The sequence below is a fragment of the Sarcophilus harrisii genome, chromosome 5, assembly GCF_902635505.1.
Source record: "Sarcophilus harrisii chromosome 5, mSarHar1.11, whole genome shotgun sequence".
NCBI classification, from domain to species: domain Eukaryota; kingdom Metazoa; phylum Chordata; class Mammalia; order Dasyuromorphia; family Dasyuridae; genus Sarcophilus; species Sarcophilus harrisii.
The window spans coordinates 88,065,052-88,081,704 of NC_045430.1; the positions used below are offsets into that span (position 1 = coordinate 88,065,052).

General features: G+C 45.8%; 2 protein-coding genes across 2 annotated transcripts; both read right to left on the reverse strand.

The window, feature by feature from the left end:
- Nucleotides 1-1,673: 1,673 nt before the first annotated feature.
- On the reverse strand, nt 1,674-5,357 carry HOXC8 (homeobox C8). The gene is made up of 2 exons (XM_003772316.2): nt 4,446-5,357; nt 1,674-2,918 (listed from the first exon to the last, which is right to left on the reverse strand). The coding sequence occupies exons 1-2, from the start codon at nt 4,879-4,881 to the stop codon at nt 2,626-2,628; spliced, it is 729 nt and encodes a 242-aa protein (XP_003772364.2). The 5' UTR covers nt 4,882-5,357; the 3' UTR covers nt 1,674-2,625.
- Nucleotides 5,358-12,451: 7,094 nt separating this feature from the next.
- HOXC9 (homeobox C9) lies at nt 12,452-16,432 on the reverse strand. Its single transcript, XM_003772315.2, has 2 exons — nt 14,869-16,432; nt 12,452-12,879 (listed from the first exon to the last, which is right to left on the reverse strand). The coding sequence occupies exons 1-2, from the start codon at nt 15,404-15,406 to the stop codon at nt 12,635-12,637; spliced, it is 783 nt and encodes a 260-aa protein (XP_003772363.2). The 5' UTR covers nt 15,407-16,432; the 3' UTR covers nt 12,452-12,634.
- Nucleotides 16,433-16,653: the final 221 nt, after the last annotated feature.

Here is a 16,653-nt window from a genome sequence, read left to right on the forward strand (position 1 = left end):
TTTGGGATTGTTTGACCAGAAGTCTATAGTTATAAACAGAAATCTCGATCCGAGAGTCTTTAAGTTACCCCCTCCCTTTCCTTTTTTTTTTTTTTTTTTTTTGGCTTGCTTCTCTCTCCCCTTTATCTTCAGGAAATTAAAGAGGGGACAGGAGATTTCCCCAAATTCTATGGAGTCAGTTCAGGACTAGAACTGAAAGTTCATGACAGACAGTTGGGTAAAGAGTTAGGCTTCCTCATCAAGGTTTAGATCCCACTTTAAAGTGGGATCAAGGCTTGGCTGCCCAATTGCCAAAGTGAAGCCGTAAATGGGGTTGTGATCACACAACCCCACAAATGATGTGACTTATCCTGCTCACCATCGAATGATAGAAAGGAAGCTTTATCCCATCTTGCCTATGACTTTCATCAACCTTCGATTTAGACAATTCTCCCCCCACCCCATCCCTTTCTAACCCCTCTCATCCCATTCTGACACTACCCAGGAATCTTATACCCCTTTTATAAAATCGGGATTGCTTCAACCCCAGAACTCTTTCTAAAAAATCAAACTACAGAAAAACTATCCTTTATCCTCACAGATGCCAGAGAGTTATATTAAAGAGATTCTGGGGAGGGAGGTTATGAGAAAAGATGCTCTAGGAGTGTTCTCAAAAAACACTTCATTTCTCTCCTTCTGTCTCTCTTCCCTTTGATAATTTACCTCCAATTCCCTTAGAAAAGTGAAGAAAAACCAGAGACTTTTTTTTTGACTGGCTTGGGAAGAGATAGGAGAAATGAGCTAGAGGCTGGAGGGGACATGGATTCTGAGACAAGGCCTGAGGAAAGAACTTCTAACTGGAGTAATGAATCATTACCTATGTCCAAGGAATATATATTAGGTTGACTTATCCATATACCCCCAGGTGTAAGGTCCCCTTATCCCACACTGTTCCTCTTTTTACCTGCCCTCTTCAGATTTACCTGAGAATCCTGTCTCCCAGTTCTGAAGACCTGCTTGATGTTCTGACATCCTTATTCCCACCATAAGCTAGACCCATGAAGAACTTACAGAAATACCTCCCTCCACCCTCGCCCCAAGCTGACTAGAGAGAGAGAAGAGAAATTGTAGAGGATGGAGAGAAGAGAGAACAGAACACATGAGAGAAGTGAAGAAGACTCATTTGGGGCTCCAAATCTTTGATTTTCTTCTTTGTTTGTTTTTTGTTTTTATTATGATTCACGTATACAATACAAAGTACTTGGACCAGAAACAGGGCTGTGGCCACACAAAATCTACATTCATAGCTCGACATAAAGACGAATGACCAGAAATTATTATTATAGATATATTTTTTTATCTTTTTTTTCCTTTTCTTTCGAGCACGTTGCATAAACAGATAGTTCAAGACAGTTAACTATACATTCAGTGCAATTTAGTTCCTACTCTACTGGGTATCAAAGCACAATAAAGGAACACACAGTACTGGTGAGCTAGGCAGTTTTAGTTGTTGGGCACCTTCTTCATGAAATAAGCAGCGACAAACGACAACAAAACCGCAATACGAATACTCTCAAAGCAGGGCTTCCTTCTATAGGTAGTGATACAATACGCTGGAGGCTTATAACGGTTTTTTTTTCTTTTTTTCTTTTTCCCCTTTTTTTCCCCCTCCCTTCTGGGATGGGGATTTTTTCTTTTTTTTTTTTTTTTTTTTTTCTTCTTCTTCAAGATTATTGCAGGTTCCCTTTAGGTAGTACATTAAAGATTTATTATTATCATTATTATTATTATTATTTCAGAGAGCTAACACATATAGGGACTGGGGAAACTGGACACAGAGCTGTTGTCTTTTTGGACAACAGAAACCACAGATCACTGGCGGGGGGACTGACCGTGGCCTGGCTAGAAGGAACTCTATAGAGAGAGGCTACATACTGATCTCTGCTTCTTAGGGGTTCGGGGCAGCAAAAAGTCAGGTCTCCCTAAGGTTCCAAGAAAAAGCCAAGAGAGTCACTCTAAATAGGGATCTTCCTTCTCCCCCAAAAGGAACAATAAATTCGAGGGGAAAATTCAATAATATAATCATAGCACAGAAGAAAAAGTAAGGAATTCCTTTTCTCTCCTTCCCCTCAACTCTTTCAGAGCCTGGAAGGAAGGACTCCCCTATAAAAATAAATACCAAAGAATCAGTGAGGTGGGACTGTAGTTTATATCCAAAGGGAGAGAAAAGAGGGAGAAGGGCAAATCTGAGATACTAGGAGAGGAGAGAGGCTGGAGGAGCTTGTTTGTTTGTGTGTGTGTGTGTGTGTGTGTGTGTGTGTGTGTGTGTGTGTGTGTAGGGTGGTGGGGAGCTTGTTGAGACAGGAGCCAAAACTTTTCTGTGTCGAGATTCCTCCTCCCGCCTCCACCCAGAATCATCCCAGCACCCTCATCTCCCCTCCCCAGCCCCCAAAAAAATAAAGCTAAGGGGAAGTCCAATGATCGTAAAACCAGAGTTACAAGTATTTGACAGGTAGTTACAGTTGTGAGTCTCATTCTATTCTCTATAAAAGCGAATGACAGTCGTAAACTTCTCAATTTATCCTCTACCATAAAACGAAACTTCAAGGGAGTTGCTAAAAGAAAAAAAAAAAATCTTTCCCCCTTTTAGTCCTTGTTCTCTTCTTTTTCTTCCTCTTCTTTCTCCTCTTCCTCGTTCCCTTCTTCTTCTGTTTTCTCCTCATCTCGGGCTCCAGGAAGTTTATCCTTGTTGTTCTCCTTTTTCCACTTCATCCTCCGGTTCTGGAACCAAATCTTCACTTGTCTTTCAGTCAGTCCCAGGGCGTGTGAGACCTCAATCCGTCGCTTTCGTGTCAAATATGGATTAAAGAGAAACTCCTTTTCTAGTTCCAAGGTCTGATACCGGCTGTAAGTTTGTCGTCCGCTGCGCCGCCCAGGAGCTGAACAGAACAAAACCCCAAACCTGTTATTCTAGGAGTCGGGAGGGAGGGGGATGGGTGTCTCTTTCCTATTGCTCTCAAAAGGTTCCCCCTCTTATCCTCCCAGCTGCTCTCCCTCTACTTGAAAAGGAAATGGGAAAAAGCAACTAGGAAGAAGGAAAGTTTGGGGTTTTGTTTTGTTTTGTTTTGATCTCGTTTGTTTTTACGTGGAAGGCGGAGAGGGAGGTGGGAAGCAGGGCCAGGAGGCACCGAGTATTTGATAACTGGGGCTTTTAAGAGAAAGGGGGACCGGGCAAGTTTCTCTCCACCACTACTACCTCCAAGCTTTTTCTCTCTGTGACCTCAGAAGCTTTGTTGTTGTATATTAGCTTTTGAAGAGGAGGACTGGGGAGATAACCATCCCCAAAAGAAAGGAAACCAGAGGAGTAAAGGGAAATTGGGGGGTGGTAAGATTTGTGTATCACCCTACATCCTTTCTCTTTTTACCTAATGCTTTTCCAATAAGAAAAATAATTGATCTACTAAAATGTATTATGGCTCGAAATTACTGCTAAGTGGAGACCAGCAGATCAGTCACAGCTTCTCCCTGTCAATAACTTTTCTATCTCTTTTTCCCTTTTGCTTCGAAATGGGATAATGAGACTCATTATTCCTGCTTAGATACTAAAGCTTAGAACTAAAATCTTGAGATAACTTATGGTTCATTCTTCAACTATTTCTTGTCGGAGGGAGAGTACAGTGCTTCTCACCAATGGGGGTGGTAGTACGGGACAAATACAGTGAAAGAGGAGCTAGACAGATTCTTTGCTTGTGTGTTTGATGAGATGGAGACATCCCTGTAAAATGAAATTTTTATTTGGGCACCCCTTTCTCCTTTCTTCTTCTTCTGTCAATTGTATTAAGTTGAACAAACTTGAGAGAAGTCGTTTTGTAGACCCTTTTGAAAGGGGGAGAAAGGGGACTCTGTAAGTCTAAATCCTGACCATTGGGATCTCCCTTGCTCTTCTGAGCTGGGGGCGGGGGGCGGTATTGGAAGGATACTTCCCTTTACCTCCTTCCTCAGACAACATTGTTGGTCTCCCTGTGTCTCTCCGGTCCTGAGTTGGGCCCTAAGCGGTATAGAGAGCTAGGGCTTTTCTGAATGCTAATAATCTCCGAGGAGTTTATTCTCTTTATATTCTGCCCTAAAACCAACTTTTATTTTATAGATTGGTATATGTGTGTGTATATGGGGGAGATTTTTAACCCTTTTCACCCAGACACCACTTCCCCCACTCCTCCCCCTTCCATCGTCTCCAAACCCTCCCAGCAAATCCCCTCTACTCCCAGGCCCAGAGAAAAAGAACGAACACCCACCCAAACAAATGGGGCGGGGTGGGGAAAGCGAAAGGGGTTTGGGGGAAGACCCAAAACCAGGAGAAAAAAAAGGAGTGCAAACAAAAAGAAAGTGGGGGGGGGGAGAGACCCAGGAAGAGACAGAGATAGACGGAGAAAGGGACAGAGAGGGGAAGAGAAAAGACTTCTCACCGTGGGGTCTCATCCATGGAAACATGAGACTGGGAGACGAGTTTTGATTTAGGTGCCCTTGTCCTTCGTTACTGTTACTGTTGGCGGAGGATTTACAGTCGGGATATTGCACGACGCTCGCCTCTTGCTGAGCCCCATAAAGAGGCTGTCTGGGGAGCGCCTCGTAGCCATAGAATTTGGAGGCGTCTCCGTGGCAGCTGAGGGAACACGGGTTCTGCTGGTAGCCGGAGTTGGAGATGCTCGAAGTCCCGTGGTGGAAGAAGTCTTGGACGTGGTGCGAGGCGTGCTGAAAGCTGGGCGCCGTGCTGCCCGGGCCGTATACTAAGGCATGGCTCCTACCCACACTTTGAGGGAACCGGCAGTCGTAATACGCCGGCTCCAAGGACTCACCGCCTTTGTATTTGGAGAACAGGGGGTTGACAAAGTAGGAGCTCATGCTGGGAGCATGAAAACCCCACGGCCCCCTCTCCTATGGCTCCTGACACCCCCTGCCAGATACCCCGAATCACCGCCCCCGCAGATGCAAACCCCAGGCTGACTGGCTCCCCTAAGTTGGGCTAGGCTGAGCTGGGGGTTAGGGGAGGATTGGGGACGCTCCTGGGTGCCTGTCTCTGTCTGCCTCTGCCCTCGTTCAGGGCAGCTCCATAGGCTAAAGGGGAGAGCAAGACGAGGAGCTAAGCTGGCTGGCTGCTGCCGGCGTCTCTCCTTACTGTCGGTAGGTAGAGCTCTCGCTCTCTCTCACTTCGCTCTTTCCTTTAACAGCCCAGGCGAATTCCTCAGACTCCCGGCGGTGGCGGCGCTTACACGCGATTCGCGTTCATCAATCCACGACATGAAGACAGGCGAGAGCGAGGGAGAGAGAGAGAGCAAGAGAGAGCGAGAGAGAAAGAGAGAGAGCGAGAGAGCGAGAGAGAGAGAGAGAGAGTTGGGGGTTCGTGGTTGGGGGGACCTAGAAGGAGGAAGGGGAGGGAGGAAGGGAGGGGTGGAGGACGGATGGGGAGATGTGTGTGTGTGTGTGTGTGTGTGTGTGTGTGTGTGTGTGTTGGGGGGGAGCAAACCAGAGCTAGCAGCAAGGGGCTGATGCTTCAAGGTGCGATTTCCTATTTGAAGGTGCCTTTCCCTCCACCCCTTTTCTCCTTTCCCTTCAGCTTCTTCCCGGGGACAGAGAAATAAATGTATGTCACCAGGTCAGTTTAGGCAACCTCAACAGGTACTGAAGCTTTGGGAGGGAATAAACAGGTCACCAGGAGATGGAGGCCAACTCCCCCCAGTCCTAAAGAGGTGATCACCTAAACAGAGTAACTATAGGGAGAAAGCAGTGACTACAACATTCAATTCTCCCTATCCCTGCATTCCCTGGTCATGTGCAATGTTGAGTTCTTTCCTTCTCTCCCAAAGGGCTGGGACCCTTTGTATAAAGAAGATCAGTGAGACTATTTTCAAGGGTGAAACATGGAGGTCCCTTTGCTAGGTCACAAGGAGTGCTGGGTGTTCTTTTTGTTTTTTGTTTTTATGTTAAAAAAAAAAAAAAAACTTATTCTGAACTCTCCTCACCCAAAGGACATGGTGTCCAGGGAAAAGCCAGAGGAAGTGGAGAAAGTAGGTAGATAGATAGCTTGTTTATTATAGCTGCTGCTCCCCCCCCCCCCACATCACATATACAAATGTATGAACAACACTGAAAAGAATTGGCTGAGAATAAGCTAGTCTACTGGACTGTACTTTAATGCCTTTTTGCAGGTGGTTTGTCCTTTCTGTTCTTCTATAAGGGGGCAAGGGGCCTATCCTCTGTCCCTCCCTCTCCTTTCTTATCTCTCATCTCTTGGCCGTTTTCTCAACTTTAAAACCTCATCCTTAAAGCTAATCCCCAAAAGTCTGTTCTTTGGAGACCTTTCTTTTGGGGAGGTAAAAGGGACTCCAGAATAGGAATACATCCATTCTGTAATAACATCTTTTCTCAATACAACAGGAACTATCTGATTTTGGAAAGGAGACTCATTCCTTTCTTCTTCTTCAGCCCTTTCCCATTCCAGGCCTGTCCACACAACCATGGATGTGGAATGGAGTACTGCTAATAGAACCTCTGTATATATTTATCAACATTTTCTCTAGGGGATTCTTTCTATTTCCCCCATGGCCCAAAACAAATTCAAGTTAATTCCTTTGAAAAAAGAATTGCAATGCACTTAGCATCTGGCTAGAGAGACATCTCTATGAAGCGATAGCTATACCCAGAGAACCAGAAAGAAACAGACTTATGGGTTTTGTGTATACAAAACTAGGCACAGAACAGGAATGGGCTTTCTTCTATTTTGCACCTTTGCATGTGAAGTTATTATAAAACTACTATACAGATACACAATGCTCTTTACATATGTATAAATACACATTGTACAGCCTATATGAATTACCCAAGATAGGTATCTCTATTTGTACAAATTCACACAATATACCATACTCGTTTTCTATACGTATGTTCATAGTATATGCGTACATTATACAGTTCTGTATATGAACGTTAAATAAGCATGCACAATACATACTGCATATGCACATTCTTGCTGTTTACATATGTGCATGTTATATATGACACATATACATGAATATACCCACCCATCTTACAATACCTTTAAACCTTTGCAATTCGAAAAAAAAATTGTTTTCCCCACCCTACCTAGATTTAGGATTTTAAGGGGATACATTGGAGATCTAATCTTTTTTTTGCCCACTCCCCAATAGCAGGATCTCAGAATGGAGACTCAAGGGATGCAAAGTGTCCAGTTGATAGGAAAAATAACCTCGGAGCTCCTAGATTCTTTCCAATTTCACAATGTTCTTCAGGAAATGTGGTGCCAGCAAATCCCCGAAAATGTGAAATTCTATTAGTTTGAAAGGAAGGATTTAGAAAAGCTTTTCTCTTTTTTCTCTGAAAAAAAAAAAAAAAAATCTCTACCATTCTATAGGAAAATCTCCATCAGAAACTCACTCCAGGTATTTTCTGGGACCTCCTCCCCACCATATTCAAAACTAAACTGATTAAGCTTAGTCCCTATCAGCATTAACATTTCTCCCTTCCACCTAACACACATACCCCAGCAATCCAAAGAGCATATTTGAGGAGATAGAAAACAGAGAGGAAATATTCTGGAAGATGCCTATTTTGAAGAAGGATTCTTCAGTTATACACAACCATCCCCAGTCTTGGGGTGGTGGAAGAAAGAGGGAATGATCAAAAAGGTGTGATTATTGAAGTTGTTAGGGTGAGGGGGAAAGGCTAATGCATATGGGGAGGGGCCCCGAAAGGTGGGTACTCTCCCTCTAGAGATCTCTTAAAGCAGGTTCCCAAAAATGAGACATTTCTGGAATTCCACGATTTTCAGGGGGGTGGGGAGGGTCGACGACAGTATTCCAAGGAAATGTCATAAATACTTTACCTTCCTGCCCCATAGGAGGCCCGGCCAACCTAATCAGCTCTCAGACTCTTTGCCTTATCTTTTAAAAGGGGGGGGGGTGTCGAGAATATCTCTGTCGACATTTTATGGTCCAGAGAAATCACCGCTATAAACGCATTCTTCTCCGGCTTTGTGTCTTGGAATGCGACTGGATCCCCCGAGGGTGGGTGGTGAGCGAGAAGGTTCCCGCTACCAAAGTGGTGATGGTGGTGGAGGTGGTGGTGATGTGGGGGGAGTTGTGTGGGGGGGGGTGTCGAGCACTGTGGGCCAGTACCAGATTCTAATGAACTGTGTTCTTTGTGATTTCTCTTCTGGAAAATGCAGAGAGTGTTTAGTTTGATCCTATGGATATCCTAGGCTAGCAATAAAGGAAATGTTTGGACGTCACCGCCCTCCGTGCGTTTCTTTCCCGTCCTCCATCCCCCTCAATCTCCCACCCCCGCCTTTGGTCCCACGAATTTATGTCTATTTGTCCGGGTCATCCTAGGTTTGTGTTTTAATTATGCAGTCTATTTTATTTCTTATCTCCTGGTGGAAACAGATTATTTTCCCTCTGAGAAAAGAACTGCGAGGGCTCCCTGACAGGGCGAGGGCCTTCGCTCTCCAGCTTGCATTAGATATTAATTTACAAATCATAGGTGAGAGAATTTATACATATTTGTTTAGATTTGTGTGGTGCTGGTAAGATTGATTCTGCCCCCCCCCCCTTTTCCCCCCAATCCCCCACAACAGTCCTAAAGCGTAGCTGGAGTAGCAGCGGACAAACCCGGCGAAGTGGATTCTAACATTGAGCAACAGCGCCACCTAGCGTTCGATTGCATGAATGCACGCAGTAGTGGGGAGGGGGTGTGAAAAAAGAAACTGCGGGCTCTTCGGAATACGTTCGGGTTAGAAATAACGAAGAAAGGTTAGGGGTAAGAAGTCTCAATAATAGTGCGAGAGAATTGGGGGAATTAAGGCGGAAGTGGAGGTCTCAGATGTCTCAAATACGATATCTTAGCACTTAAAAGAAATATCTCCAATAAAATTCTATTATTTGTTATTTGTTACTTCTTCCCTTCTACACCTCTCCCTCTGAGCTTAGTGCAGTATAAATCTAGGTTTTGGGGTTTTTTTTTAAAAGCCATTTCCCATTTCAGGCAATCACATGCACACTCGGACATCCTCCCCCACGTCCCGCTTCTTACCCTCTTCTCTGTCCCTTTTCATGTCCCACTCCTCCAAAGGCTTGACTCTAAGGTGGGACATTTAATCCTCTGTGGTGTGTGCCCCCCCCTTGTTTTTAATATACCCCTTCCCCCTATTACTTCCAGCCAGTGAGGTCCTGTTCTCTGTGGCCCGTAGACAAAACACTCCTATAATCCGATTTCAAAGGAAAGAACGTCCACCTTATTTAAACCATAAAACAATTAAACCCAGACGTCTAGCCAGCTCAGCGATGCTGTTTTGTTCAGTCCTATTCAGGACCCAGCTCAGGGAGACAAACAGCGTCATAAAAGTGGCATTTTGGAGCTGCGGAAATGTACCTATCAGTCGCTTCCCGAAGTCGAACAACCTTTAGGGTTTTGTTAGCCATACAAAGGAACAGGGGAAGATGTGGGAGGGGGGGAAGGTTAGAGAAGGAGGGAGTTTGCTATCCCCCACTCGCCCTTCCTTCCCTTCACCTCCCACAGATGATTTTAAAAACCCATAAATTACAGTAAATCAAATCACAGAATTGGGCTTAGAAACCCCAGAAAGGACTAGAGGAAGCGTTATAACAGAACACAGCACAACTGAGTTCGAATCGGGTCTTGCAGGACTCACTTACTATCTCCTATTACCCTTGTCTCTCTTTCTTCCTCTCTCGCAAGGGAGCAGGGAAACCCGCTCTAGGCTGGAACCTGGTGGAAGATGCAAAAAGAGAGGCGGGTGCAGAAATGCAGTTCAGGGGTTGGGGTGGGCCCTGGGGAGTGAGGGAAATGCGACAAGATTAGTGGCTACTTTGTAGGAAGGATTGTAAGGAAACCTACATTTCTTCAGGATCTAGGGGAGTGGGGTGGGGGAAAGAGAAAGAAAAGATGGAGATCAAGGACTAGTCTTTTTTCAAAAGAAGTTTTGTGGGGATAAAAGATGAAATTGAAACCCAGACGAGGAACAAGAGCAGGGATTTTTGGACAAGGTGGTGATGGTGAAGTTGGGGTGTAGAAAGGGGAGAGAACAGGAAAGAAAAGCACCCTTCACGGGGTCAAGAAAAAAAGGCTTCAGAAATTTGGGAAGCTAAGTTTTGAGGGTGGAGGGGAGAAACTCCATCCTGAAGGATAAATGTGTGGGGTCAGATTTTCCTCCACAAACTTTGTGCATTAAAACCTTTATGACTTTTAACATTCTTCATCTGTCCTGGACTAGAGCTGTGTTTATTGGAGGTGGGGTGGGATATGGAGAAGCTACTGGTGCCCAAAGTCATCTCTATCTCTCTTTAAAGTGATTAGTTTGGGGAGGAGGGAAATGAACAGCGGGCCCCAGATTATATTAATTTTTATGGCCTAGGGACACATCAAGACAATTCCACCACTACCACCACCCTCATCAGAATGGGACAGCTTGAGATATTAAAGGGCCATATTTCACGCAAGCTGAGTTTAATAGTTTCCAGATTAGGGGATTTCCAAGAAAAGGGGAGCTGATCTGGGGACCAAGGCTTGTCCCTGCCTGCTCAGAACGGCTTCTTATTAGCTGGATGAAAATTCTTTTCCTTTAGGGAAAGGCGCCCCAAACAGTAAGGTGTCCCCAGAACATGTCCTCTGGAAGTTACAAATTCAATTTTGGGGGATCTCTGCAGTCAGATGTTCTGGGTTCACCTGACCCAATTAAAACTCCTAAGACCTCGTTGACCCTGGACATTTCCAGAAACACTCTCCCACCATTACCCATCCCAAAGGAATTCATACTAAGCATCTTCCCACCACTTCCGAAGCCCGACCCCTTCAAAGAACAATAGTGCAAAGTGAAATTCACAGAGACAAAAAGGATATTATAAAGTTAGAATGGTACATATGGAAGAAAATCAAAATAAAACTCACTTCTACTTGCACCTCATCCTGTCCTTTCTCTCCTTCCCTACTTCGACCTGCGTTTCCCTTTCTTCTTGCAACCCCCCCCATTTCCCTCAAATCATTTCTTACCACCCCCATATCCAAAGACTGAACCTGAAACTACCCCCATCTCTTCTCTTTTCCTTCTCCTTTCCTGTTTTTCCTTCAACAATTCCTCGAAGCGCCGGCGCTCTCCTAGGCAAGCATCCAGGTTGGGATTTCTCCCAGCACCCAACTTTCATCTTCACCTATCACCCCCCTCCGATCTCGTGTAGTCATAAATTATTACAATTCATTACGCCAAGGGCAAACATTCTACGGCATGTCTCCCCACCCCCACCCCCCGCCCACCCCCGTGCCCCAGCCAAATCGGGCTAGAAGTAGAGGAGACTGGCCTCCTTGGTCTCCCTGCTTGCACTCTCTTTCCCCCATTCCAGCAAAACTAGTCATTTGCTCTTCCCAGTCAGACTGTCTCTCCCCCTTCTCTATTTTCATCATCCCTTCTCTCTGCCCCCTCCCCCGCCAAAAAAAAATTGTAGAAGGTTCGCCTTCGAATTCCAAAGCGAGGGTCAGAGGAAAAAGAAATAAAGAGGTCTGGATGCGTTTGGATGTCTTGTTTTTTAAGTGGCTTCGATATATTAACACAGAGCTGTTCTACCATAACAAACAGAACGACAATACAGGACTTTTGTGTGACTAGAAGGGAACCCACGAATATGTACAAGCCCCCCAAAGCCGCCCAGGCGGCCAGCGAGCCAGCTCCGGGCCTTGACTTCGGCTCCAGCACGGGCTCGGGCTCTAGCCCTGGCTCTATGGAAGGGGGAAGGAAGGGAAAGAGGGAGGAAGGAAAGGAGAAAGGGAAAGAGGGAGGGAACCCTGCTTAGTTTCGGCTGCAGCTCGAGCCCAGGCCGCTGGTGCTGCGGGGCCACTGGTTTTGTGGCCTCTCTTTTTCTTTCTTTTTTTCTTTTGTGTCTTTTCTTTTCTTTCCTTTTTTTTTTTTTTTTTGGTTGTTGTACAAAATTTGCACGCAGGGCGCCCCAGACCCGGGGAGGAGAGACACGAACCAAATAAGATACTAAAATAATAATAACAATAATAATATTAATAATAATAATAATAATAGAGATATAGAGATTCAAGTACTGGCTTCTCTGAAGAAAGGAGGAAGAAAATCACATGTTTTGTGTGTGTGTGTATTTGTGTGTGTGTGTGCATGTGTGTTATGTGTGTGAGCTATGCCGTTGAGCTGGAGGAGAGAACGCGGCTCCCCTCCTCCCCGCCACCTCGTCGCTGAGGCGAACTAACTCTAAACACCAAATTTTCAACACTGAAATTCCCCCAAATCACAACATTTTTCTTTCTTTCTGTTTTTTTTTTGTTTTGTTTTGTGTATGTGTGTGTTTTTTAAAGATGATTCGCTTTTTTCTTTCTTTCTTTTTTTTCTTTTCTTTCTTTCTTTCTTTCTTTTTTTTTCTTTTTTTTTCTTTTTTTTTTTTTTTTTTTTTTGCTCGCTCTCTCGCTCGCTCTCTCCCTTCCTCGATTGCTTGCTCTCTCGATCTCATTCCCGCCCCGGTTGGGGTATTTTTGTGTGTGGTTTTTGTTGTTGTTGTTGTTTTGTTGGTGGCGGTGCCGCCGTCTTCGGCTGCCGCTGACTCGCTGGCTCTTAGGATTGCTCCTTGTCGGTTTTCTCCTTGTTCATCTTTTTCATCTTCATCCTCCGGTTTTGAAACCAGATTTTGACCTGGCGCTCGGTGAGGTTGAGGACCCGGGCCACCTCGTACCGACGGTCCCTGGTTAAATACATATTGAACAGAAATTCCTTCTCCAGTTCCAGTGTCTGGTATTTGGTGTAGGGACATCGCTTCTTCCTTGTAGATCGAGCGTGGATCCAATTTGCTACTGGGTTACCTAGGGGAGCCAGGCACAGAGCAGGGTCAGGGTCTTTTTCCAACTCACCTCCCTCCACCCCCACCCCACCTCCATGTCCTGAGCCCCAATCCTAGTCCCAAACCAAAGGTCTGCAGGCCTTTTAACACATAATACATATACATATACGTCTATATGTATCTGGATGTATATATTTGTGTGTGTACATATGCATATACACAAACACATATCTGTATATATGATAAATAATATATTTTGTATTTATATATAATATTATATGTGTATATATATGAACCTAATTTAAAGACGTTTTTGTTACTATTGGGGGGCTGCTCTGGTTATATTTTTCCTTCTAAGATCTGACATCTAAAGCTATAGAAAATCCCAAGCTATCAAAGCCCATAGTCCTCCCCCCCTCAGCTCTAGAAGGAGTAATTCGAGAATATCCTCATAAAAAGTCCAAATTCCCAACCATTTCATAGGCCCATAAACGCTTTTCTCTTGTTTTTTATTTTTATAGCGAGGTCTCTCTCCTCCCCATATCCCCCCTCCCCCTTCCATCCTCCCAGCCCTTCACCAAGTCCTACAATTTCAGCAGCTCTGTTTTCCTGACCCTGAGTAGTCCTTAGCCTAGTAGGGCTACCAGTACCAGCCCCAGCCTCAATTTCAGTCCCAACCCTAGCCAACTCCCAGCTTTTCTTCTCTCTTTTAATTCCCTGCCCGGCTCCGATTAGAACCCTGCTGAGGCGAATTCTCAGGATGATGCTAGGGAGACAGAACTCAGGAACATTCCTAGAGAGTACCATAGCCCTTCCCAACCCTGACTGAGAAGGGAAAAGAAGCAACCCAATTTTACTATCTTCCCCAATTTTGGTTTTATCATCTTCCCCACTTACTCTTTTCCAACCCCAGAAAGGCTTGCCTCCAGTTTTAGGTTTATTGAGATGGCTGGGGGAGGTACAAGGGGAAATGTTTCAGAGAACTATAATTAGGCCCTAGGTTGGAGCCATCACTAAACCTCTGTGAGTCTGTAGGAAGAGAGTCTTGCTGCCTCCTTCCCATATCTCCCCACATGCTGCTCCTACCCCAGGGACAATTTGGATAACCTTACTACTGCTTCTTCAGGCACTGAACTCATTCATTCTTCCCACTTTGGCCCTGTTTGTCCTGCATGCTTCTCTCCAAGCTCAAATCCAGTTTGTCCTTCCTTCTGTCTCATTCTATACTTTCAATAGCCCAACTATCCCTGAGGAGGGGTAGTCAATCCACTGATAACACAAGGAGATGCTTTTCCATAGCGCACCCCCTAGTTTCTGTCCCATCCAGCTTTCCCTCAGCCCACACTTCTTCAAGGCTAAGGTGGCATATATCCTTGCTCCATCTATCTCCTATTTCACAACTCTTGCTACCCTGACACCTCCAACTTCCTATTCTTCCCCACCCCCCATCCCATTTCAGATCCCTTATCTCTGCTTCGCTTGATGGTGATGGTGATAGTAAGGAAGTGAATAAAATTTTCTGTTTTATGAACCTCATGTGGAGAAGGGAGCCTAGGGGTAACTGGGATAGGAGGGGGCTTTAATTTTTTTTTTCCCTTGTGGGTTTTCCTCTCATCTCACTCCATCTTCCTCACCTCTTCCCCCTCCCTACCTCAAACTAAAAAATGAACCTTGCCCTCGATCCAATCTTTGGCCCTGCCTCTGTTTCTTAGAAAGTGAAGATAGAGCCAAAAAGCTTAGGGTGGGAAGGAAGTGGTGGTCAGGAAAAGACTTTCATGAAAGCCAAAGCAAGTGAGGAGTTGCCCCTTTTCCCCTCTCCTACACTCACCCTGGTCTGTCTCCCCACATTTCCCCAGACATTCCGGTTCTTGAAAGCCCCCCAAGGTAATTCATTTTTATTGAGTCTTCTTCTCTTCCCCCCCCTCCCCACTCCCAGAGGTTGTAATCTGGCTCTTTTACACACCCCCTCCCCTCCTGTGCGGGTTGTAAAGGAAAATTCCTCCCAACTTACTCGGGTCCAGTTCTGTCTTCTCCTCTTTGTGCTTGCTGCTGGCCAGCGCGTCCGACTCCGGGGAGGGGAGAGCCTGCGGAGTCCGGTCCCGAAGCTCCCCGGGAGAGCCATACATGTAGTCTGGGTAACTCCGCCCGTCCCCCGGGCCACAGTCCGCCCGGCGGCCCGGATAGGCATCGGGTTTGAGGGCGTAGTGGCGGCCCCCAGCTGGAAAACTGGGGAAGGAGACGGCCCCGGACAGAGGCTCCAGCCAAGTCCGCATATACCGCGTGTCCGCTCCAAGGTGGGGCTGGTGGGTGTAGGGGTGGTAGACGACAGAAGACTGGGAATGGACCGGAGCCCAGGACGTGGTGAACACTGCCGGCTTAGGGGCAAAGCTACAGGACGGAAAATCGCTACAGTCCGGGACTAAGCCGGTGGGTCTGGCCGCTGCGGGGTGAGCCCCAGTGGCAGGGAACCTGGACGCTAGGAGATCTTCATTCTCATGGCTGATCAGGGAGTCCACGTAATAGTTACTGATGGGTCCCGTCGCCGACATCGTTAGAGGGTTTTACATACATAAGATTATTGTATGAACTGTATATGTACTTTTTATCTGCTCACAGAACAATCAAGGCAGGTAATTATTTTTCCAGCCTTTTCCCCGCATCCTATTGGCTCTTCGGGCCCCACGTGATCGTATTTACCCAAAAATACGGCGCGGATCAATGCGCAGGGGCTTTTTTCCCCAGCTTTTCCCCCCTCTCCTACCCACCCTCCCCCCCGCCCTCAGCTGATCCCCCGGACCTGCGTTTTACTGAGGGGGAGAACCTCTGTAAATAATGGGATCCCCCCATTCTCTTTTTCAGGAAAGCGTATCTCGTCAGAGATACCCCACCACTTCTTCAAGGCTACCCCCTAAGACGTCCTATCCCCCCATAATTTTTAACCAGGTGAAAAAATTTCACGACGTCTCCCGAGTCAGTTCATCCCAGCCCCTTCCTCGCTTCAGGCCAGGAATAGGGGTGCCCTGAAGGGGGAGGAGATGGGAGAGGTAAGACTGAGGAACTATTTCTTGACGTAATCTATCTCTGTCGGCTCCAATGCTCCCGCAGTCTGAGTGCGAGCAGAGATCAGGCGATTGTCAGTTCTTAACGTGGGGTTTTAAACATGTTTTATTATTTTTTTTAATAGCATATACATCTGTGTCTATTTCAATATTATCATCATTCTAAGGGGGAATGAGGAGACCCAGTGAGATGGGACAAGAAGTAGGGGGGGGGTCTTTTCTTAGCCCGAGCTGCACACCCCAAAATTGTGGCAGAAAGGAGAGAGAAGGGGGTACAGCAATGGAAGAAGATAGAAACTATGTATCCAGCTATATCAATCTTGATTGTGTAGCCTCGGAAATCCTTTGCCTCTGCCATAGACAAATAGGAGTATTTTTTAATTTATTGTCTGTATCTATCTTTCTTTCCCAGCTTCAAGAAGTGGAGGAGAAGCCTACATAACTTGAGTGCATTCGCCTAATCCAGCATTTCTGCTCTGTTTTCTTTTTCCCCAATCTTCCTCTTCCCCCCCTCCCCAAGAAAAGTCACTCTGTCTGTCTGCACACAGGAAGACAGAGAGATACACGGAGAGAGCCCTTGGTCGTCGGCAAGTAGCTTGTTTTTACGTCCGTCAATAAAATTTTTATGAGGATCATTTGATTGTTCATAAATGTGTCTTTCATTAAATAAAAGTGTAGGCTGTTTTTGGAACGAGAGAAAGGCAATGCTGTGTTGGGAGAAGGCAATTTCTTCAAGG